Source organism: Drosophila santomea, unplaced genomic scaffold, assembly GCF_016746245.2.
Source record: "Drosophila santomea strain STO CAGO 1482 unplaced genomic scaffold, Prin_Dsan_1.1 Segkk101_quiver_pilon_scaf, whole genome shotgun sequence".
NCBI lineage: Eukaryota > Metazoa > Arthropoda > Insecta > Diptera > Drosophilidae > Drosophila > Drosophila santomea.
In genome coordinates this window covers 1,329,851-1,355,626 of record NW_025318933.1, presented here as the reverse complement: position 1 = coordinate 1,355,626, position 25,776 = coordinate 1,329,851, and the positions used below count along the sequence as shown (strand labels likewise).

The following is a 25,776-nucleotide window of genomic DNA, read 5'->3' as shown; positions in this document are numbered from 1 at the left end:
ATGAAGGGGAGGGAACGTGCCCGAAACATTGCCCGATCGTTTTACGATCAAGCTACAACTTGTGGGGCAGTGATGACTGTTGACTGACGAACGGTACGAACTTTTTCAGGCACTACTAATATTTCTTCTCGTTATGTTGGGGAGGTGAGGGACTTACCAAGATCCCACGACCCAAAATCGATGAGATTACGCCGGCATCCTGGTGCCTGAACATCGGATGCCCCTCCCTCGGCCTGAGTCCTTTCACAGGACACAGGCACGAATACACCGACGTAACAGAATTGGCGCCCAACGTAAGGATTTGTCATATTTGTTAAGGAATAGTGTCATTGGTCTCAACATCGGATGCCCCTCCCTCGGCCTGAGTCCTTTCACAGGACACAGGCACGAATACACCGACGTAACAGAATTGGCGCCCAACGTAAGGATTTGTCATATTTGTTAAGGAATAGTGTCATTGGTCTCAACGAAAAGTAGGCATAAATTCCATCATTTAATGACCTAATTAATTTGACTATGTATAGAATATTGGACTTAAGTAGAATCAGTGAGCGCTTACTAACTTTTTTAATATTTAGCATAAATTAATGTCCCCAACTTCTGCAACTTCACGTGTAAATGGTTCAGAATAGAGGTATGACTTTAAGATGACTTTCGTTTATTATCCTTTTAAAATCATAAGTCCTTTGTTTTGTCATTACAAAAATCGGTTTGAAAAAGAAAAAAAAATTTTCTTAATTCAAAAATGTGGGAGATTTCCTTGTTATAATATCAAACAACTAAGTGTCGATCGACTATTTTTTCTGTAAATCACGTAAATATAATTTGAGGGTGGCTCACGCTTCCAACGTATTAGGCCAAGTAGCCAGGTCGTTCGAGAAGTCTTAGTCCAAAGAAGATAGGAGCGCAGATATAATGGTAACGCATTTAGCGGTGCGGTGCGGTGTATCGTTTATTTGACGATCCAGTACAGAGGGGGTGGGGGAACTGACCGGAAAACGTAAAATCGACGCTGCCCACGTACTAGGCTACGGAGCCAGGTCGTTTGGGGGGCTCGACTCTTTGCGGCTTTCTATGACTAACCTTGAACGGGGGACGATTTTAGTTTCTTTGGTTCACGCTGCCGGCGTACTAGGCCAAGTAGCGAGGTCGTTTGTGAGGCACGTGGCCAGGGAAATAGGAAAACTGTTGTGGAGTCCGAACGTAACGGTCAAATAGGTTGTGGAGTCCGCAAATATCGGTCAAACAGCCTGATTTTCCGACGACTGGCGGGAAGGGGTTTTCGGGAAGAACAAAAAAGGTAATTTCTGAGTTGTTCCCTAGTGGCTTGATAAATTTTCCAAACAGGCGGTGTGTTATTTTAATATTACCTGCAGCGGACTGGACGAAGAAAGGTTAATGAATCGTGGTACAGCCGGCTTTAGGTTTGGGGCCAATAAAGTTTTGTTTGCACCCGTGTCGATCAAAAACTGTAGCCTCTCTCCCCTCTTTGTTGCATACTCGGTGGTATCCCCTGTATCCCTTTCGTGCAGAGAAAAGTCATTGATATCCTCGACATCTTAAGACGCGTGGTAGTAGAAAACTTCGTGTGAAGGGGCTTGGTTAGTTGCGGATGAGTTGCGGTTCTTTTAATGCATCCCTGGCGATTATTGAAGCTAATACTATATTCCTATTAGGTTATGAAGTGCGCCTTAGCTGCCTGATGAAGCCGGCAGAGAAGCGGCTGTACTATGTAGTACTTATTCTAAGAAAGTTGGCAGAGAATGCTATGTGCGCACATTGTGTACATAGCGGCTTTTGGTTAGCGTGGATTATATAACACTTCCATTTGAACATTATTGTTTATGCTAACACTGCCCATTCGTATGTAATTATATTACTGACACACTGATACAAACTGATTTAAAATTAAATGAAATAAAAAATTACTTTCAGACGAGTGCGTTTCTAATGGCTGTATTCTTATTCTTTTCTTTTTTTTTCTCTCTGGGGCTACTTTTATTGAACCAGCATTTGCTGCAAAGAATTGGGGAAACCCAGTAAAACCCAATCAGTTCAATCAAATAATTAACACTTTTCAAATCTTACAAGTTTCAATTAAATAAACATAGTAATAGTTAGTCTAACAATAGTTTTGGTTTGGTTATGAATATGTCGGGAAGTTAACTGTTTCGGGGTCCTCTGTTGCCGCGTTCCGCCCGCGAGTCGTACACTTCCTCGGTTGCGACATATTCACGCGTCTGCTTTCTCAGAGTTTTCAAACATAAGTGCCTCGTGTACATTTCAACATCGCTCCATCTCGCTTGATACATGCTGGTCCGAACTCACCACAGGACAAGCATTTGTCTCACTCTAACGCATCGTCGAACCGAGGCTATGTAGAACAGAGCAAAATCCGTTAAACTCGCATAACGGAACTCAGCGAACCGCGATCAAAAAGAAACGAAGACAAGAACAGCTCGATACGAATTTTATTTATTAGAGGTGACATGTTTATTAGAGATGGAACATAGAAAATAAAAATAAGACTAATAATGATGCGACACGGCCTTCCTGACCAGCACACGTCCTCGTGTGTAATATAAGTTTCAAAATTAAACAAGCTTAATCTAGAAAGATAACATTAAACGTAATTCAGAGTATTAGTAAAGGTTCTCTTTTTTTTTTTTTTTTTTTTTTTTTTAATTTTATTTTTTATGTTATCGACCAACTCGAGTGACAGAAGTACCAAGAAGATCGTTTGTCATTATTAGCAACACACTAGGACAATTCAACCTGCCACGCCGCCAGTCACCAGACATCAAATAAGTCAACACAGTAACACGTGTACCTACTAGCACTGGCAACTTGGCGACGTTGCATGTGTCCCCAATCTCGCATTGAAATCCATCAATGCCTCTCATTCACTTGAGTCTTCAAACAACTCAGTAACTTTCCGCTCACATTGGATTCCACCAACGGATTTCTAACGTCTCTTTCAACGTTTTCATCCACATTGGCATCCACCAACGGATTTCTAACGTCTCTTTCAACGTTTTCATCCACATTGGAATCCACCAAGGGATTTCTAACGTCTCTTTCAACGTTTTCATGATCGTCACATAGATCTAACTCTTTGGGGATCTCCTCTGTTGGCATACTGCGCAAAGCTTCATGTGGGTACTTATAAGTCCGCTTATTAGTTAAAGATTTTAAAATATAACGATCTCCCTCAAGTACCTCTGTCACAAGGAAAGGTCCTTTATACTTTTGGTCTAATTTTGTTTGGTGCCTTTCTTCGTTCTTAAGTAAAACATAATCGCCAACACTAAAGTTATCAAATTTGGCTTTGTGCTTATCGAATCTAGTTTTTTCATACAAGGCGTTCTTTTTAATATTTTCTCTCGCGATATTTCTTATAATATTTACATCGACTTTATTAACTTGTTCACATATTGGTAACATATTAAATGGTCTACATTCTTTTCCGATTAGTAATTCAAGAGGACTGGCTTTCGTTATGCGATTTGTAGTACAATTTATAGCTAGTTGTATCTCTCCTAAGGCATCTTGCCAAGAACGATGGCTGCTCTCTACCGCCGTAAGCATGCGTTTAAGCACACTCATAACGCGTTCTACCTGTCCATTGGCACGACTAGCCCCTGTTGCAATTAAGTGTAGTTGAATTTTTTGCATGGAACAAAATTCACTGAAACAAGAGCCTGTAAAGCATTTACCCTGATCTGCAATGATTCGTGTTGGTACACCGAATACGGAAATTGAAGCCTTCAAGGCGTCTATACAACTTTCACTATTAATGGTTACCGTGTGATGCAAAGAAACAAACTTTGTAAACGCGTCAATCAGAACGATAATATATTCCTTTTGATCCCTCTTGCCGCTTAATTTTCCCGTAATATCTATATGGATCGTGTGCCATGGAATTTCTACTTTTGGTATGGGGTGGAGTTCGATTGGCAATTTTCCTGACGGAGGCTTAGTTAACTTACACGTAATGCAATTATCAACGAACTTACGAACATATTTGGCCATGTTCTCAAACCAGTAAAATTCGTACATTTTGTCTAAAGTCTTTTCCCACCCAAGATGTACAACTGCTTCATGGACATGGTTCACTACTGACCATCTGAATGATCTGGGGACAACTGGCAGGCAACGAGTTTTACCGTTCCTTTGAATTTTGCGAAAAAGCATTTTCGAGCGTATTTCATAACTTTTTGCCAAGCTCTCACCCAATTCATTGTTCTGTATTTTAACAACAATCGTGGAAATCTCTGAATCCTTTTGTTGTTCTGCAAGTAACCAGTTGTCCGTTATTTTGGCCAATAGAACATGTTTTTCTTCCTCACCAGTAATAACCCGAGCAGTTGGCAGTGGATTGCGTGACAAGAAATCAACATGTGCCATTTTGGCACCAGGTCTATATTCTATGTCAAAGTCGAAGGACTGCATATATGCCCACCAACGGTGTACTCTCGGCGTTAGTTCAGTCTTGTTGCGAGTAGCTTTTAGGGAATTACAGTCTGTAAAAACAACAAATCGTCGCCCATGTAAATAGTGACGAAAGTGTCTCATGGAGTTATACACAGCTAGAGTTTCAAGCTCGTACGAATGATATCGAGATTCCGTCAAGGATGTTTGTTTGCTGTAATACTCAACTACACGACGTTTATTATCTATTTTGTGGAGTAGAATTGCTCCGTAGCCATCCATACTGGCATCTGTATGCAGTTCAATGGGGTGCCGAGGATCGAAGATAACAAGGACGGGCTCATTTGTAAGCAATTTAGTGACTTTTTGACGAATTTGTTCGTGTTCAAGTTTCCATTCAAATATTTTGTTTTTGCAGGTCAGTCTATATAAGGGTTTCATGATTTCTGAAAACTTTGGCACAAACTGCCTAAAATAAGAGGCTAGGCCAATAAATTGTCTTACTTGGGTAACAGACTGCGGAGGCGGTAAAGCGACTAATGCTTTTATCTTAGATGGATTTGGTCTTATTTCGCCCTCTTTTACCACAAACCCCAGATATTCAACGCAAGATTTCAGGAATGAACATTTTCCGATATTAAAAGAAAACCCAGCCTGCGATAATATTTTCAAAACTGTCCTTAACCTTACAAAAGCTTCTTCTTTTGTTTCTGCGATAATCATTATATCGTCCATATAAACGATAACGTAAGAATGGGCAAGCTCACCCAAAGCTTTCATAACTGCACGCTGGAACACGGATGGGGCATTCTTTAACCCGAAGGGCATAGTTAGAAATTCGAATTGGCCGTCAGGTGTCACAAAAGCCGTGCGTTCAATTGAATTTGCGTGAATAGGTATCTGATGAAACCCGCTGGCCATATCCAAGCAACTAAAGAAACTTGCTCCACGCAACCTAGATATTTGGTCACTAATTAGTGGTAAGGGATATTTTTCTGCAACTGTGTTTGTATTTAGTTCGCGGTAATCCACGCAAAGACGATCAGAACCATTTTTCTTTTTAACGAGTAAAACTGGACTGGCGAACGGTGAGCTGCTAGGACGGATGATGTTAGCTAACAGCAGCTCATTAACCTTGTTTCGGACAATTTGTTTTTCCTCTATACTAAGTCGGTACGGTCGTCTGTGTACAGTTTTTATTGGATCAATTAAGCGTACTTCTAATTCGCCAGTTGTAACACGATTTTTGGGAAAACCGTCTATAAATGAGTCACAGAATTCATTCAAAAGATTTACCAAGATTTTCCTATCCTCGCCACACAATTCGGTATTAACATTTTCAAGATTAAAACTACTACTCAAAGCAGATAGGGTTTGCACAGACCTTGTTTTACATAACTCTATTTTATCTATTGTTATAGTAGCACTAAATCCCTGACTTAAAATTTCGCGTCCAATTATAATATTATAATTAATGCAATCATTAAGAATTACGTGAAAAAGCACTTCGAGACAGTAACCACTTATTGTTACGTTTGACAAAATTTGTAATGTACTAGTAACAGTATTATTTCCGATACCCTTTAAAACTACAATGTTGTTAATTCGTGTGCCCGAGTGTTGGGTGGACACAGATTCTCTTACAAGTGAGCATTCGGCTCCAGAGTCGAAATAAAATGGATACGACTCACTCGATGATATCAATGTCCCAATTGGCTCGACTACGTGACACACGTTGACACGCTTCTCGTCGGCTTTAGTTTGGTTTGACAACGATTGTCTTGCAGGGCAAGCTGACGCTATATGCCCCTGGTTTCCACATCTATAGCAAGTAATTGACCCAGGTTTAGAGTCAGATAAGCGCCCAATACTCGAACTAGATCCTTGTTGATTCTTTAAGTTGTTTTTCACGGAGCGGCAGTCAGCTATCTTGTGGCCAATTTTTCCACAAAAGTGGCACTTAACATTTGGGTGTAGGCGAGCTCTTTTGCTGGTAGAATTTTCTGGAACGGGATGGTCCTTCCTCTTGCCATACGAAAACGCTCTTAGCTCGTTCTGCAACTCGTTGCGTGTTTTGACAGTAGTTGTGAACACAGTGCGTTGCAGCCTACCATCTATATTTGCAGCATGTGCCAGGGCAACAGACACTGCAATTTCTTCTGCGGTCATAGACTTCCATTTTGCCATAAGTGTTGTTATTAATCGGCTACCATACAGCGCAAGACATTCGCCGTCGTTTGGCCGCCCGTTTAATACATTAAAGACTGTTGCTGCTGGCGTCTCATTGCCTTCATACTGCTGAAGGAACATTTCTTGGAATTGGCTCCAAGTCATTCCGGCGAAACAAATTTGTGACAGCCAATTAGAAGCACTGCCCTCCAATGATTTGGTTAAGGCCATGAGCAAAGCACTGCCATCCAGAGGATTTTCTCCTACAATAAGGTCCACTGTAGAGCACCAAGTGGCTGCACTTGAACCGGCGGACTCAGGGTTGAACTTGGGTAGTACAACTACTTGTGTAGTCTGCGAGCCCCTCACGGCATTCACAATTTCCAATAGATTACGATGCTGCATTTCCAAAATTGTGGACAGGCGATCATCAGTGATGGCTTGGGGCTGAGGCGATCCCACTTCTGATGTCGGGAAGTTAACTGTTTCGGGGTCCTCTGTTGCCGCGTTCCGCCCGCGAGTCGTACACTTCCTCGGTTGCGACATATTCACGCGTCTGCTTTCTCAGAGTTTTCAAACATAAGTGCCTCGTGTACATTTCAACATCGCTCCATCTCGCTTGATACATGCTGGTCCGAACTCACCACAGGACAAGCATTTGTCTCACTCTAACGCATCGTCGAACCGAGGCTATGTAGAACAGAGCAAAATCCGTTAAACTCGCATAACGGAACTCAGCGAACCGCGATCAAAAAGAAACGAAGACAAGAACAGCTCGATACGAATTTTATTTATTAGAGGTGACATGTTTATTAGAGATGGAACATAGAAAATAAAAATAAGACTAATAATGATGCGACATATATATTTTATATAATGGTTGTGGTTTAGATTACAATTATTTATATTTTGATACCATCTAGATTTTTGGTTAAGTCGATTTAATTTGCTATTTAGCAGTCTTGTTGGTATATAAAAGATTTAAACTTCATAAAAAAAATAATTTTGCTCCTTCAGATTATTTTCATCATTCAAGAAGTAATGATTAGACTAGTAATTGTTTTGATTTGATTATGGTTATAAAATATATATATATACATATATAAAATAAATAATATATTCAAACTTCATATAAAAATTCATTTTTCTCATTCTGATTAATTTCATCATTCAAGATTCAGTTAGATAAACAAAGTAATGATTAGACTAGTAATTGTTTTGATTTGATTATGGTTATAAAATATATATATATACATATATAAAATAAATAATATATTCAAACTTCATATAAAAATTCATTTTTCTCATTCTGATTATTTCATCATTCAGTTAACCCCAGTTGGTCTCGCAGTGCAGTGAATCTGGCAGTTGGTAGTGGCTTTGTCAGAATATCAGCCAATTGGGAATCTGTGGAAAGATACTCAACGAAAATTAGTTTGTTTTCAATTTGTTCTCGAATAAAATGGTATTTGATATCTATGTGCTTAGTTCTCTTGTGGCAAGTAGGATTATTGGCTATGCTTATACAACCTTGGTTATCCTCGAAAATAACTATTGGACTATTTAATTCTAATTTCATTTCATTTGTTAATGATTTTAACCATAATGCTTCCCTTACTCCTTCGAATAAGGCTATATATTCAGCTTCGGTAGATGACGCAGCAACAGATTTTTGTTTCATAGTACTCCAGCAAATTGAACAATTTTCAAACATTTTAAATATATACCCTGTAGTACTTCTTCTATCAGTCTCATCCCCGGCCCAATCAGAATCAACATACCCAATAAGAATTTTATTTACATTTAAATTCCTTTTAAATGATAACTTTAAATTTACAGTTCCCTTTAGGTATCTTAAAATTCTTTTAAGGCATTGCCATAATTCTCTATTATTGTAGTTCGTATATCGACTTAAGATGCTTATCGATGTACTTAAATCCGGTCGTGTACATAACATTATGTACATTAAACAACCAATCAGATCATAAGACTCCTCCACTTGCAAAGCCTCATAATTTATTTTGCTTGGAAGAGGAGTTCCAACTGGATTACAATCTTCCATATTGAATTTCTTTAAAACATTTTTAATATATGCAGATTGACTAAGACAAATTTGATCACTCTCTCTTTCAATTTTTATGCCAATAAAATATCGTATTTCATTTAGATCAGTCATTTGAAACTTATTTAAAAGATATGTTTTAAATTTAGACATTCTTTCAGAATCACTAGTAGAAATTATTATATCGTCAACATATAAGAGTACATATATATTTTTATGTTTATCTCCTTCATCTAAAATATATATACATCTGTCTACTTCTAGGCTCCGAAATCCAAAACTTTTTAATGCACTTTCAAATATCTCAAACCAGCATCTGGCAGCTTGTTTTAGACCATAAATGGCTTTATTAAGTTTACATACTTTATTTCCATCATACTGGTTTAAACCTTTTGGAATCTTCATATAAATTTCATCTTTCAGTGTTCCATTTAAAAAAGCTGTTTTGACATCCATCTGATGGATCAGTAAATTATATTGATTTGAAAAAGCTAAAAGATATCTAAAACTAGAAATTCGTGCAACTGGTGCAAAAGTTTCATCATAATCCATCATATATTCTTGAGTGAATGCCCTGGCTACCAATCTTGCCTTATATTTAAGTAAATTACCATTTTCATCTTGTTTTATACTAAATACCCATTTGCAATCTACTATATTTTTCTCCTTAGGCATTTGCATTTGCACTAAGCTCCTTGTATTATTTGCAAAATGAGAATTCAATTCATCTTTAATGGCATCCTCCCACAAGATTCTGTCATCACGAGTTTTAATCTCTTCATATGTATTTGGAATATCATTTGAACACATTTGAGTATTCATCAGACACTTTTCTAAAAATCTATATGATAACATTGGTTTGCCTTTAATTCTCTCACTGCGTCTAATTTCTTCTTGATTTATATTTTCTTTTATTTCATCACCAGTTTCAGCCACTGGATCGGTATTCTCGAGACAAGTGGAATTTTCGTTTAGATTTTCAACAGACTTCGAATCCGTAGATTCACAATTTTCCTGCAATGGAAAATTCAACTCTTCATTCTCCTCAATTGGAGAATCACAATCATGTTCTTTCACAGAGTCATTTTCATTTGACTTCGAATCCCTAGATTCACAATTTTCCTGCAATGGAAAATTCAACTCTTCATTCTCCTCAATTGGAGAATCACAATCATGTTCTTTCACAGAGTCATTTTCATTTTCACTACATCTCTAGCTGTCATAAATTTTCTCGAGTTCTCATTCCACAACTTATAGCCATTTGGCTCATATCCGACAAGTATAGTTTTGATCGATTTCTCGTCAAATTTTCGCTTTCGCACTTTATTTAGTGCATACACTGTCGAGCCAAATATCTTTAAATATTTCAAAACCGGCTTCTTTTTATGCCACATCTCAAATGGTGTTTTTCTCATATTTTCTAAAGCTCTACTTGGGGACCTGGTAATTAAATATGTTGCTGTCAAAACAGCTTCACCCCAAAAACTTTTATTTAGTTTAGTACAGTTAATCATAGAACGAGCTTTTTCAGTGATTGTTCTAATCATCCGCTCTGCAACACCATTTAGTTGTGGGGTATGAGGAACCGTCAAATGATAGCTGATACCTTTTTCTACACAAAATTCACGCATTTCATTAGAAAGATATTCCCTTCCATTATCAATATATAGGTTAACCATTTTTAGATTGAAATGAGCCTCACTCTTCGCTTCGAAATCTTTAAATACAAAAAACACGTCCGATTTATAAGTTATTAAATACGTCACAGTATAATGTGTATATTGATCAATAAATACTACATAGTAATTTTTATTGTCAATAGTTGAGGGCGTAATCGGGCCACATACATCCGAATGAATTACAAATAGTGGGCGTTGAATATTTTCTTTATTTTTGCATTTTTCAAATTTTAGTCTTGATTGCTTTCCGTTAATACACGCCTCACATAATTTACTACTATTTACTTTTACGTTTTTTATAAGTTCACTATCTTCAAACAAGCCATCTCGCTTAATTTCTAAGAATTTTCCTACACTTATATGTCCCAATCTTTCATGCCACAAGCGATACTCTACATCATTTGATATTACAGATGTGTATAATTTACTATTTAAATTAAATTTAACAGTCGGTACATTATACTCACATATTCCTTTGAATACCAAGTTACCGTTTTTGATTACTTTAATACCATCCGTATTAAACTCAACGGACATTCCAGCATCTATCATCTTTTTTACGGATAGCAAATTGTGCGGGATTTCCTTACAATACAGCACGTTGTGTAATGTAATGTTGCTTCCAGAATTGTTAAGTTTAACTTGTCCTTTCGCAGTAGCATATACAAATTCTCCACGCTTTGCAATCTCAATAGCCACGTTTACATTTAAATTCTCATACTCCGAAAATAAATTAATATCATTCACTAGGTGGTCTGATGCCCCCGAATCTAATATAAAATTGACTTCATATGGCTTTTCCATGTAATTTGCTAATTTCACCATAAATGCAACTGCGCATTTTCGCTGTGTTGCTACCTTCTGCTTCTGTTTCTCTCTAACTCCTGAATTCATCAGAAAAGCAAACGCACGTTCTGGCTGTGTGCGTGTTTTTGCCGCCATCTGAGCCTGTCTCTCTCTAACACTATTTCCATCGGGAATATTCTGGTTTCCTGCCTGCCTTTTCAATAGAAAACAATCTTTTTTTATGTGTCCCAATTTCTTGCAATGAAAACATTTTAGTTTGGGCTTATTCTTAAAAGGTTTCTTTATAAATTTCATAGCTTTATTTTTGAATGTATTTTCCCTATGCTCTCGATTGCCTATAGCTTGCAGCCCTTTAGCACTTGTGTCTTTGTTAATTCCTCTTAATTTTATTTCATGATCGAGCAGGCGTGTCTTTACGAAGTCTAATGTTAAATTGCTCTCAGTAAGAGTTTTTATAGCTGTATTACCCCTTCATAGTTGGTCGAAAGGGTATTAAGCAGATGAGCAACTTTGTCCATTTCGTCCAACTTTGCTCCGGCCGCAACTAACTCCGTTATTAAATCATCAAATAAATGAAAATGGTTCACTAACTGAGTATCACCCTTTAATTTTAAAGAGAATAATTGCTTGCCTAGTGACAGTTGAGATGCCAAGCTTTTACGCTCATAAATAGAATCCAATTTTTCAAAAATCTGCTTTGCCGTATTGTCATCGTTGGCAAATTTTAAAAAAGAGTCACTCAGATATTCTATTATGATCCCCTTTGCGTTTCTTTCTGCCCATTTTACTTCCTCGCTTATTTCTGTTTGTTCTTTATCTATTACATCTAGCAAATCGTTTTCCTCTAACAGTGCCCTTATTCGGAACTTCCATATAGAATATTTTTCACCATTGAACGGTTTTATGTTCCTTTTTCCTTTATCCATGTCTTTCCTTTCCTTTTCTTGACTAAAACTAACTGTTCCTCCTCTTTTTTTTTTCTTTTCTATTTTCTGATTGCTTTGCGCTTCTTAGAATCACTTTTTCGATGCTGCACCGCTTTTAATACTTAACCAGAATTGTTCACCGTTTCTTCATATCGTCATACATACACATGTATGTATTTCGTAGAATTCGTATGCATTGGTTTTCGATTTTATTCGTTGTTCGTTTTTATTTTCACAATTAATTAATTTCACTGTTAGGCCGAAAGTGTGACTTGGCCCATAACCTATTAAAGTTATGATTATAGTTCACGTTTATGTTTATTATAATCCAGCCCTTCAGCCAATCAGTGAAAACACAATTATTTTATTCTTGTTTGATACTTCCTTTATTAAGCCACCGAACCGCACTCATTAGTAGTCTGCAAGCGAATAGAACGATAACTTTATAATGAGCATGTAAGAGGCAACAACGAGAGAGAACAAAGAGAGCAATAATAGAGCGCGTTCTCTCCAAGATCTCCCATCACTATCGCATTCACACAGATTTGCATAAGTGTGACTTTTGTATTTTCAACAAATATAATATAATAAACAAAATTTTATTTAATAATTGACATAAAATGGAATATCGAAATCGAAAATTCTCATTCATATGTCCCAATCATCTTTGTCAATCGAAATTATTAGCGAACGTACTTTTAAATGACTTCTCTTGCTTGCATAACTCCAGTTTTCCGAACATGGTAAGTATCTAAACAAACACTATCAAAAGCTGTTTTCTTTGGCATTTTTCACATATTTAATAATACTTTGGTTCATTCCGGGCCAATAAAAAACCGATAGATTTTCATCAGGTTACGCGAAATCCGCGTATGGCCTCCTTCTAATGGTTCGACATCATATTCCGAGAGGATTGCATCTAGACTTTGTCAATTTTGTCTTTGTGCCACAATCATCTCTCTTTATAGCATTATTTTGGTATTTAATATTTTTATTGATAATATATATCTGTTAATATTAATATTAATATTTTATTGATTTATGCAAACTCGAAAATCCGCTCACTTGGTAACAACCATATGTAAGTATGTCAAATCTGTCACGCCCACACTTTTGCAAATGGTTTTAACTTCACTTCAAGTGTGGCAGTTTTGCCCTGCTTGATGATCGATAGACTTCCATTCACGCATATGTTGGATTTTGTAAGCATGGAAACCAAGATCCTTCCGCAAATCTATTCATGAGTTATTACCAAACCAAAGAGAAAATAAATAACTTGACAACTGTTAAATCGGTCGCCATCTTGAACATTAATGCCAACGATTACGATATATTGTATAATATTCTATAGACGTATACGTATGAACGTCAAAATCTCTGAAGGAATATTTCTATTTTTTCAGATTTTGCGGATTTTAGCAAGGCCATCACTGTGCACGCCCACCAACCTCACTTTTGAAAATTTCCATTTATTTTTTAAATTTTACCTATAATCTTTCTTTCTTGTTTTTTGTATATAATTAGAAGGGTACAAAAAAAGAATTATATATTTATATAGATTTATGATATACATACCATAATTATATTCTAATAACATATACATTTTTATAATGGAATTGGAAAATACTTACTTAGAAATATACTTTAATTCAAAATGTTCTTTTTATTATAGAAAAGGAGGAAGTACTTATAAGACTAACAAATTCAACAAAATCTGAAGAAAATACATATTTAAAGTTTCAGATGCCAATATGTGGGATTTTTGAACTGCTGCTGGGTGATCACCTGGTTATAATGTAAAGAAAATAATGAAAAAATATAAAACTCTTTTAAGTGTATTTACCCTTTAAAATATGAACATTTACAGACTTGGGGTTTGCGTTTGACGGTAAGCAAGAATATTTCCCCGAGTCAGCAATGCTTGCTCGTTGAATTAATAGATACGATGTTGTTATGTCTCCTTTTTCAGTTATTACTGAAACTCCTCCTCTTGGTGAATCATAGTTAATTTCCTGCGACAGAAGGAGATACTTATTGTTGGTTAGAGTGCAAACAATAATAGCTATCAAATAGCTTAGGGAAATATTGGAGTAAGCCAAAATAGACTCAGGAAAGATAACTACATTATATAACGAGCCATTTTGGAGATATATAAATAACCGGATATAAATAACAGTTAAAAATCTATTCGTTATCTAATTTGTCTATATCAATTGGATCATAACTATTTTAAAGATGCTGGAGCTGAGGTGGCTCAATCAGTGATCCGTGACAAAATTTTATTGTAAGATATTGGTTACCTTGCGAGATATCCACGCTATGGGTACAGTTCAGAACAAGATATCAATGATCAACGGTGACTAAATTTATTTACATAAATTACAGAGTTTCGCTTTTTAAATTTCAAGATGCAACTCCAACGTGGAGTTGTGTTGGGAAGAGGCGGGGGACGGTGAGACTTTCCGAAAGTCTTCGATCCAATGCAAAATCTGTAAGGGGCGCACGGCTTCATCACACCGACATGTGAGGCTTAAAAATCTCCAAGTGGCAAGAAAGACTCAAAATGAATAAAAAGTGCGTGGTGCTTGAAAGCATACAGGAAGCTATTAAGATTCCAAAGTCTCCAAACTACGATAAGTTGGTGGGGCTGGAAAGTCTCCAAGATACGATAAAGTGTCTAAGCTATGAGAAGAAACACTGTTACATCCAGAAAAACTGACTCTTTGGTGCGCTTTATGGTCTGGTGGAATCATTACATCTTTAAAATCGATGATGGCCAGAACGTTACAGTCAATGGTGATCGGTAGGACTGCTAAAATTTTTATTCCTGAATTGAACATCCATGATGACAACTTCCTCTACAAATGATGCCGGATGCCGTCCTTAACTCAACCACTCGAGGTACGTCATTTTTTCCTGGAGTAAGACCGACTTCTCGAGCCAGTCGCCGATAAGTCCAAAACATCTGCTAAAGGTGTGTTACTTTCTGCCATCCGTCTAAATGATTGTAGGTCATAGCAGTCAAGTCATGATCCACAGATACAGATGATACAGATGATGCTTGGCCGTCTTAACTGCTGCTTCCCACAATATGGTGATCGGAGGGGAATGGTGCGCCAATCGATATTGTCAGCAAGACAAATTTTTTTAATAGGAAATGAGTGTCGCCCAATGCTAATTGTTGCCTGTACGCTTCCATGCTGGCATGACAGAATCCTTGAACTTCTACGGGACAACTTGAACTCTTAACTTTTAGCTTAATTTTCCTTAGGAGAGTCTTTTCTCAAGATGCAGTTTCAATAATTATCTGGAGCCATATGATTGAAATTGCATTAAAATGTCAAACAGCTTAGGTTGTAAGGCAGTCCCTGCTAGGAGTGCCTCATTAAGATATTGGCAAGAGGAATTGATAGCCGATCATCAAACACCACGCGAAGCTTAGTCGTTGTACTATCCTCCTTCAACACACAATGATGCAACAGAAAATAGCTGCACGAAGAACTATCCGAAAAGTTAACCAGAGACATGAAATTAAGGCTTTGATATTCATGAATAAAGGCCGAATATTGCTCTCTGAGGGGAGGCTGCCGCTCTAGTTTGCGCCCCAGATTCAAAAATCTACGGTCAAGTTGCGCGTAGGACTCGTCTAAATTTGTGAACTTGGATTTAAATGGCAAGTGCACAGAGTATTCACCTGTACGTAATCGGGAGTAAGTGTCAACAAAATGTCTCTCATAGCAGCTCTCTAAATCCCAGAACCGACGAACAACCTCATCCAGGCTATCGATTATCCAAGTCCCAGTCAACGTAGAGGTATTAAAATGGTGTTGTCCTCCACCAGAAACCACCAACCAAGGTCAGTTTTTTGAAGAAGTGCCTGTCCAGGAACGAGCTTGTTCTCTCCGACGCCCAACAAATCATAGAACATGCTTGCTCCAATCAGCAAGTCTATACGATGAGGCCTGTTAAAGGCAGGATCCGCTAATGGAATGTTGGCTGGAATATTCCAGTCTTCTATGTTCAATACGATGGTTGCTTAATGGTCTGTTATAGTAGGGGTAATGAGAGCGGTGAGCAACGTGGAATAGCTTGATGTCTGAGATTGTAAGCAAATATCCTTCAGTTGGTAGAAAAGTATTAGACTGGGAGCCTGGAGTTTCAAATTTCAGGATTAACGGCAGAATATGCAATTGTTTGACTGCCTCTAAATATTAAGAGTATTAATCGAATGCGATTCCGGGTATGGTGCCCACGTTTTGGCAATTAAAGCAAAGGGATAACTTTCTAGTTTCAGCATGGCGCAATATGGGAGATAAATTTCTAAACGTACGGCAATATTGGTCTGCAGCATTGCAGAATGCGCAGGGCGTGTTCTAAGTTTGGCAGGCCACAACGTTTATTGAGTACATCTAAAGCCACTGGATAGCTGGCCTACGATATATCTAACGACTTAATGGTATCCAGTGCTGGTCCTTGCAGACAGGTTCTCAAGTATTTCAGCTTTTCCATGTTGGATAACTCAGGGTCCTTTTTTATAATTGTATAAAACATCGTTATAAAACCCGCATAATTCTAACTTATCAACTAATGACGATATGCTATCGTAACCGCTGTCAAAAGATTCACTGGTCTTTTGCCTTCTGTTTCTGATGAGATCTTTGATGTCTTCATCGTCCCTTTCCTCACGGAAGTGTACCCGCAAGGCGGAACACAACAAATCCCGTTGGATTCTCCTGACGGACTTGTGGTACCTCTATTAAAACTCACAAGCTTTACCTTCAAAAAGGACACTGGCATATCTGCACAGTACAGTAAAGTTCCTTTCTAAGGTCTGGTGCGAGAGGCCCTCCACTCTGTATATGAAGTTAATGAAAAAATAAAAAAATAAAATGAAGTTAATGAAATAATTGAAGTAAAACATACAACCCGCATTTAAATTCAAAATACAACACATCACGCGCGCGCCAAGATCATGCCCGAAAGGGACACACTGGCACGGAATAGATCAGCCACACTAATGTAGCCTAAAATCAGTTGGGATATGCGGGCACACTACCCTCCGCCCAAACCGCTATATAAGGCGCATCCCAGCCGTCTGGAAGGCATTCAGATCGGCCGGCGATCGGCGACAAGACCTCCAGGAGGAGCTACCAGGAACGGAGCAAGATCAGCGGTAAGGATTCGACAGAGCCATAGGAGGCGGGCAACGACGTGATAACTAACAAACCATAGTAGTCTTTGCGTATTACGTCTCATTCTCCGGTTCGGTTCACCGGCCCGCGTGTATCATTGCAAACCTAATCGGCCTCTAAACTGTTCTCATCATTAGCAGACCTAATCGGCCTCTAAACTGATATCACCATTTGCAGACCTGATCGGCCTCAAAATCTGTTCTGTAGACCCGGGCGGTCTCTCCGAATCTCCCGTTCACAGGCAGTGGAGGAACTAGCAGCTACATTACCCGACGACTATTAGGCGGCCATCTCGGGAGTCCGGCAACCACCTGTATCTATCGCAGAACTGTACAGCCCCCCAGGGACGAGACCAGACGAGCCCGAACCCATCAGCCGCCGATCTCGCTGCGAGGAATGCAGCCACCCCGAAGCGACTGTGAACACTTTGCTTACTTACGAATAAAGACCCAATTATTGTATCATTCTCACGTCTTCTCCTCTGGGACCCGGGTCGGATTCTCTTCCAGCAACCCCACCTGAATCAATTAAATATCTGATTCGACGCCTAGCCATCCTTGAGCCATCCGAGCACCGACAGATCGTCACAAGTTGTCCACAGACACACCGACTCCAGAGTACTTCCCTTTCCACCAACTCTTATTTCGGATTTCGCACATCAGACACAACGGCGCCGAGGTACCGAATTATCTCGAAAAAGAAAAATAAGATAACGATTAACGGAATGCGATAAAGATATTCGGTAGCACTTAGCTTAGCGAAAAAAAGATAAATTCAAAATACTCAAAAGATACTGATTGAACTATATGCTAGATGTCTGGTAAGTCGAGGGGTATTAATATAGTTTACCGAAATTTTCTTTATGGAAGCTAATAGTAATAAATTACAGAAAAATTGTAATATAGAGTGAAAGTTATCTGCCGAATCGTTTCGGACAGATTGTCGTTCGAAAGCAACTCGCATGTTTTCCAACAATAATTCCTACAGAAAATAATTAAATTCTCCAACTTCGACTGGATGTGACCTTCTCGTAAGATATGTCTATATATTCCAAATCTTTGTTTTCGAATTCGATATTGAAGTTGTTTAAACTTAGAGCAAGGTACTTTTGCTTGGGCCAGAGGAACAACCGATGTCACTTTCACTTCTGTTTTCCGCAAACAATTGTACACCATACTAATAGTTCGAAAAGAAAACGAATTTACACGCCGTATGTTTTGGTCTGGTGACTCCATATGAGTTCCAGAACTTTACACGGTAAAATATACCATCATTGGATATAGAGTATAGAAGGGAGATAATAAAGATTTTCAATCTTGGAAATTTATTAACAAATTAGTCTTAATGAGTGAGGACAGTACTCACTAAGGCCAACACGTTGGGGCGCCACTTTATTATTAAAATAATAATATTCATAACTGTAAAGTGCAACGTTTGTAAAGCACACTAAACCTCTGCATCTGTACAAAAATGTTTTGGATTAGGCAGTGCCTAAGAGTAGAATATAGATTCACAATAATAAACAATATTATTATATATAATATGGCAGGACGCCATTTAGATAACTTAGAATTTAGTCAAGGAGATCAAGACGAAAACCTATTAAATCAAGTTTCCTTAATAAAAGTGAATGATTAACAGAGTCAAATGCTTTACTAAAATCTATGTATATGACATCTGTTTAAAGGAGGTGAGCTACAAAAGGTTAGTAGTTGTTGATCTGCGTTTCCTGAACCCATGCTGACATGGTGATATAATTGAACTACAAAGGTGCTACAAATGAGAAGTGATAACGTTTTCAAAAAGCTTAGCGATAGCCGACAATTTGGAGATTTCTTTGTAATTGCACGCATTCGTTTTGCTACATTTTTATAAGGAGGGGGGTAACATAGGACTTCTTAGATATATGGGGGAACTCTGAAGATTCTAGAAATAAGGTAAACACTTTCAGTAGAGGCTTGCACAAGGCTTCCGAACAAAATCTAAGCACACAGACAGGAATTCCGTCGGGACCTGGCGAATATACAGGCTTAACACGATCAATATCATAAAGCAATGAGCTTTCGTTTAGATAGGGACAAATTATTAAATTCGACTTTGATACCGCGTAAGAGTAAGTCTGTTCGGAATGAGGTAACGTAGAATATGTGGTTTGAAAAAACTTGGCAAATAGATCGGCTCTTGCCTGATCCGACGTTACCGTAGTATTTTTGAAAAATATATAGGAAGGGTAAGAGGTTGTTTTGCGCTTACTTAGCGTAGTATTTTTAAAAATTAGATAGTAAGGGTAAGAGGTTGTTTTGCGCTTAGTGTTAATTATATTATAAAACTGTCAACTATTTATTAAACCAAGGAGGTTTGTTAGAGATGTCCGGATAGTACATCGGAACTCAAGAGTTAAAAAATGATTTAATTGCAGTATACAAAATATTTATGGCATCCGCCATTATGTTGCAAGCATAAAGATTGGACCATTCACTAGCTTATGCATGTTCTCCTAAATACTTTCCTTAAACCTGTCACAAGGAAATATTGAAATTTATTCAATATTATATTATATATATTATAACGGGTGTTTTTTTTAGAGGTATAGAACTTTAAGTTGGCATTACTGTTCAAGATGGCGACCGATTTAACAGCTGTCAAGTGATTTATTCTCAGTTTGGTTTGGCAATTCGTCATGCGTGCTTACAAAATCCAACTCGTGCAAGAATTGAAACCAAACGATCATCAAGCCAGGCGTAGATTCGTCGAATGGGCCCAAAACGAGATTGCTGTTGTTCCCGATTTTTCATAAGCCTCCAAGATCTTGTGATTTAACACCGCTAGACTACTTTTTGTGGGGCTATGTAAAGTCATTGGTCTATGCGGATAAGCCACAAACGCTAAACCATTTGGAAGACAACATTCGCCGTGTTATTGCCGATATACGGCCAAATGTTGGAAAAAGTCATTGCAAATTGGACGTCCAGATTGGACTACATCCGAGCCAGCCGTGGCGGTCATATGCCAGAAATCATATTTAAAATGTAATGCCACAAGATTATCTTTCATGTCAATAAAATTCATGTCAATCGAATAATCCATCGTTGTTTTATTGCAATTTAAAGTTCTATACCTCTAAAAAAAACACCCTATATATTATATTATTATATATAATATATTATTATATTATATTATATTATTATATTATATTATATTATTATATTATTTAATTGCAGTATACAAAATATTTATGGCATCCGCCATTATGTTGCAAGCATAAAGATCGGACCATTTAACCGTCACTAGCTTATGCATGTTCTCCTAAATACTTTCCTTAAACCTGTCACAAGGATCTACTATGTTGAAATTTATTCAATATTATATATTCAATATTATATATATAATATATATAATATATATAATATTATATTATTATATTATATTATATTATATTATTATTATTATTATATATTATATAATATTATATTATTATATATATTATATATATTATATATAAGTTATATAAGTTAAGTGCCGACGACCGGGAGGAATGCCTCCAGATCGGCACTTGGTCAAACATTACCTAATTATAGGTTCCATAGTGTAGTATTGGAATTGGAATTGAAAACGCAGAGGCGAGGGTTGTCGTTTCTCCAAAAGATATTCAGTGGTTATATATGTGTATAAAAAAAAGGTTGCTCCAAAATCGTGTCTTCGTGTTCTTGTAGAAAAAATGTAAGTAAGTAAAAGAAAAGGTGTGGCCAGCGGTCCCTAATGGAAGAATACTCCCTTTTTCAAAAGAGAGTGGGTGGATTCCCTTCTCCATTTAGGGACGCGTGGAACTGGCACATGGGAGCTGGAGTAAACATCCCGCCCGCCTTGCAATGCCACAGATTGCAAAAGAATCCGCGCTGCATCAGTGGGTGTATATTTCGGAGAGCATCCATCCTAGAACCGTGCTCTGTGCTAAGATGCGCCCGTTCTGGCTGTGCATGACACCAGGTTGGATGAGCGTGGGATACACATCCGCACCTAGCACGACGGAGGTACCAGCCGGCCTGTGGAAACTGGGGTCCGACAGGATGAGGTTGGTGAACACTGTTTTGGCGGCGTCAGGCAGCTCTCGGGCAGGAGTCCGCATTCGCAGCGGCTCCTCGACGTGGAACACCACCTCAATCCGTGGCGTCTCTGTATGAATCGAGATGAGAGTGGCTCTGCACACCCTCTCATCACCGACTCCCAGGATAGGGAGGGCCATGGCCTCGGCCAGTGATCCGTCAATGCGGCTCGAAGTAGAGCACGCATCTACCATGGCCCGCACATCGAAGCGCTTGTCCCCGATGTCGAACCGCAGATTAACGGTGGGCAGGATAGCCGTTGCAGTGTGGGAGAGCACTGCCGAGAGGTTGCTCGATGTTGGCCTTCGGCTCTGGCGTCTCGATGGGCCTGTCCGCGCTAGCAGACCGCTCTCGCTTTTCCCGCCGATGGAGATGTAGCAAGGTGTGATGAGCGTCCCCACATACCCGGCAGCGACACTCACTCCGGCACGAGCCTCCGGAATGCTGGTGCGCCAAGCAGTTCGGGCAATATTTATTGATGAGGACCGCACGGAGCCGCCGCTCTGCATCTAGCCGGAGAAACCGCGAACACGTCCGAAGCGGATGAATCCCCTGACAGACTCGGCATCGGAACGATCGAGTTCCTCGAGAACATCTGCCGATGAGCTGGCGACGTTGGTTGCGATGGGACCGCATGGCTGGCGCAAAGAGATGAGAGAAGCAAAGAGAAAAAGAACGACTGGAGGATAGAACAAAAAAAAAAAAAATTAGTGGATACGCTTTACTCTCACAGTTATGGACATTGAACGCATAGACATTGGACATGTTTGTCTACGGGAAGGAAAACTAATTTGGAAATTGGCCGTTTGAGGGTACCACGGGCCGTGCGGACGTCTACGACGCGAACTTTGTCATCAGAGCCAGGATAAACCCTTTGAAAACGCCCTAACCTCCATCCATTCGATGGAACGTGGTCTTCCTTGATAATTACCATGTCGCCTTCGGACATATTCCTGGTTGGAATTTGCCACTTGGTCCTCTTATGGAACTCTTTCAGGTATTCAGCTTTCCATCTCGATGCGAAAAGCTGGCCAAGGGCTTTGAGTCGCTGCCATCGGTTCAGGATAGAACTGGTTTCGCCGGCGGTGGGAGGCTCGGCGGGGACGAGTAGCGGTCCGCCTATCAGAAAATGTCCCGGAGTGAGAGCGAGGATATCCGACGGATCTTCTGAAATCGCGGAAATTGGTCTGGAGTTGAGGCATGCCTCTATCCGACACAGTAGAGTGGATAACTCTTCAAGGGTATACTTAAAGTTACCTGTCGTCTTGTAGAAGTGAGTCTTGAAACTCTTGACTCCTGCTTCCCACAGGCCTCCCATATGGGGGGCGCCTGGAGGGTTGAAATGCCAGGATAGGCTCTGGTGACTAAATGACGAGGTAACCTTTTCCTTAACCGCAGCGATGAAATCTTCTGTGAGGGCCTTCTCCGCGCCCACAAAAGTCTTTCCGTTGTCCGAGTAAAGATGAAGAGGGCACCCTCTTCTGGCCGCGAACCTTGAGAAGGCTCCGAGGAATTTCTCCGTGGTCAAGTCCGAAGTGGCTTCCAAATGGATGGCCTTCGTACTGAAGCACACGAAGACGCAGACATAGCCCTTCGTGATTCGACAGGCACGACCTGAATAGCTTTTGACATCAAACGGTCCCGCGAAGTCGAGTCCTGTGTGTGTAAAGGGTTGCGAATAGGTCGCTCTGGACTGAGGTAGTTTACCCATTAGCTGGGACTGCACCTTCTTCCGGTGAATGACACACACCTTGCAGGTCGTGGTCACACGTTTGATCAGGTTCCGCAGCTTCGGAATCCAGTATCTCGTCCGGATGAGACGACCCACAAGCTGGTTTCCCCCGTGTATGGAGATACGGTGAGTAAATGTGACCAGAAGCCCTGCTAGTTTGGAATGGTACGCCAAAAGGATAGGATGACGTTCGTCGTAGGATAACGAGTCAGATGCAGTCAAACGACCTCATGATGCCGTCAGCATCCAGGAACGGATTAAGGTTGAGGATACAACTGGACGAGGGAAGCTGTCCTTTGGATTGCAGGATGTTGTATTCCTCTGGATAGTCGGCCCGTTGAGTTTGCCTAATAAGCATGAGTTGTATATGGGCGAGTTCTTTACTGCTTAAGTCTGTAGAAGAAGGCGTAGGAATGCGTCTGCAGCGGTTGATGAACCGCTGCACAAAAGCCATGACTCGCAGCATGCGATTGAAGTTTGAAAAACGCTCTAGGAGATCCCATGCTGGACACGCTAAATGGCACCGGACGGATCGTCTTTCGAGTTCAAGGTCCGATACCGCTTCGTGCGACGTGGGCCAGGAGACTTGCGGCTGAATCAGCCCCGACGGGCCATGCCACCAGAGGTCACTACTTGCCAGCTCTTCAGCCGTGACACCACGACTGGCTAGATCTGCTGGATTGGGCTCGGAACGCACATGTGACCATTGGCTGGCATCTGTATTTAGAGCAATCTTAGTCACTCGATTCGCTACGAAGGTGGTCCATTGACATGGTGGCTTGTTCAACCATGCCAACACAATGGTGGAATCAGTCCAGAAAAACGTCTCTATTCGACCAAACGGGATGTGAGGAAGAATTGCAGCCCACAGGTCAGCAAGAAGAACTGCACCACACAATTCTAAGCGCGGGAGTGAAACGGTTTTGACAGGGGCGACTTTAGTCTTTGACGTGAGCAGACTCAACGAAATGCCTCCGTCGTATTGGATACGAACATAAATCACTGCCCCATAGGCCTTCTGAGATGCATCACAGAAGCCGTGGATCTGAACTTGTCATGCCAGCGTTGCCGTAGCTCTGCAGGGAGAAACTCGTCCCATCCAATGCCGGCTAACCATATATCCTGCATTAGGATCTTGGCCTGGACTACAAATGGGGACAACCATCCAGCGGGATCGAACAGTTTTGCGATTTGCGATAGGACGTTGCGCTTGGAATAATTCACATTGACAACAAGCTCAGTCGGGACAAAAGCGAACTCATCAGCCTTGGCGTTCCACCGTATTCCCAACGTTTTCGTGGTGCTCACCTTTTCGATGTAGAGGAAGTCACCTGAGAGCAGGTGGTCTGAAGGAAGTGCATTTTGGAGAGTTCGCTCATTTGCTGTCCACTTGCGGAGAGGAAATCCTGCGGAGCTCAGAGCTGTCCTCAACTCCTGAATGGCTAAAGTAGCCTCGACCTTCGTGTGGGCTCCTGCAAGCACATCGTCCACATACATATAATCTGAAATTATTCGAGACGCCCGTGGATATAGGGCGTGGACATCCTCGGACAGCTGCCGCAACGTTCGTAAAGCTAGGGCACAATTAACTCCAAACGTGACAGCCTGAAGCTCATAGTCTCTGATGTCCCCACGATCATCTCGAAAGAGAATTCTCTGAAAAGCGGTGTGTGCAGGGTTTAGGAGAATCTGCCTATAGATCTTGGTGATATCGGCATTAAAGACAAATTGGAATGTTCGCCACTTTAGGATCTGGAGGGTGAGATCGGACTGAAGTACTGGCCCTGGATGCAGGATGTCATTCAGGCTGTTCCCATTTGACGAGGGACTGGATGCGTTGAATAGCACACGGACCTTTGTGGTAGTACTTTCGGGCTTGAAAACCGCGTGGTGGGGAAGATAAAAATTCACCGTGTCCGTATTCGGAGGCACAGGCTTCATGTGGCCAAGATCTGTGTACTCTTTGATCACTGAGTCATAGGTATCTTTGAGAATAGGATCCCTTTTCAGGCGAGTCTCATTCCTTAGGAATTGTGCGAGAGCGAATGATCTGGAATGCCCCAAGTTGATGTGCTCAGCATCCTTGAAGGGTAGGGATACTACATATTTCCCGTCCCGAGACCTGATAGTCGTTCGAGCGAAGTTTTTTTCGCACAAGTTGTCCGACTCCTTTACCACTTTACATGGAAGATCCTCCACCTCCCAAAATTTTGTGAGAAGTGTCTCCATGGTAGGTTCCGATTCTATGGATATCTTTGTTGTGAAGGACGAAACCCTACTAGTGGCTGTAGAAACTGGGCCGGTTAAAATCCACCCGAAAATGGTCTCTTGCCCTAGCAGTGACCCACATAAGTTTGGCTTCAAGCCTGAGAGGAGGACAGACGGTAGAATATCCGCCCCTATTAGAAGGTCGATCTGGGAGGGCTGGAAAAAGAGTGGATCAGCCAACGGAATATTGGGAAGTCTTCCGAGAATGCTGCGATCGATCGAACTCGTCGGCAGATTCCCGGCCAGATTGGGCAACATCAACGCAGTCGTGTCTATCTTGAGCATCGGCTTCGCCGCTGTGCCCATCTGGAAATGACACATCCTTTGTGAGACACCTGTGCTGGTTTGGTTCAGCCCCGTGATTCTAGTTCTCACGGCCTGACAAGGAAGCTTGATTCGTGTTGCAA

The 25,776-nt window shown here is 40.2% G+C and overlaps 1 protein-coding gene across 3 annotated transcripts in view; it reads right to left on the bottom strand.

Moving 5' to 3' along the window:
- Window positions 1-13,717: 13,717 nt before the first annotated feature.
- Window positions 13,718-25,776, bottom strand: part of LOC120457482 (protein CEPU-1) — a 628,267-nt gene continuing 616,208 nt past the window's right edge. Inside the window, exons 4-5 of one of the 3 annotated variants that reach the window (XM_039645035.2) lie at window positions 13,918-14,086; window positions 13,718-13,859 (exon numbers count right to left, since the gene is read on the bottom strand). In XM_039645035.2, coding sequence (XP_039500969.1) covers window positions 13,762-13,859; window positions 13,918-14,086 — 267 coding nt within the window. In that variant the 3' untranslated portion in view covers window positions 13,718-13,761. The remainder of the gene's footprint in view (window positions 13,860-13,917; window positions 14,087-25,776) is intronic. The other 2 variants (XM_039645034.2, XM_039645033.2) reach the window with 2 other exon arrangements.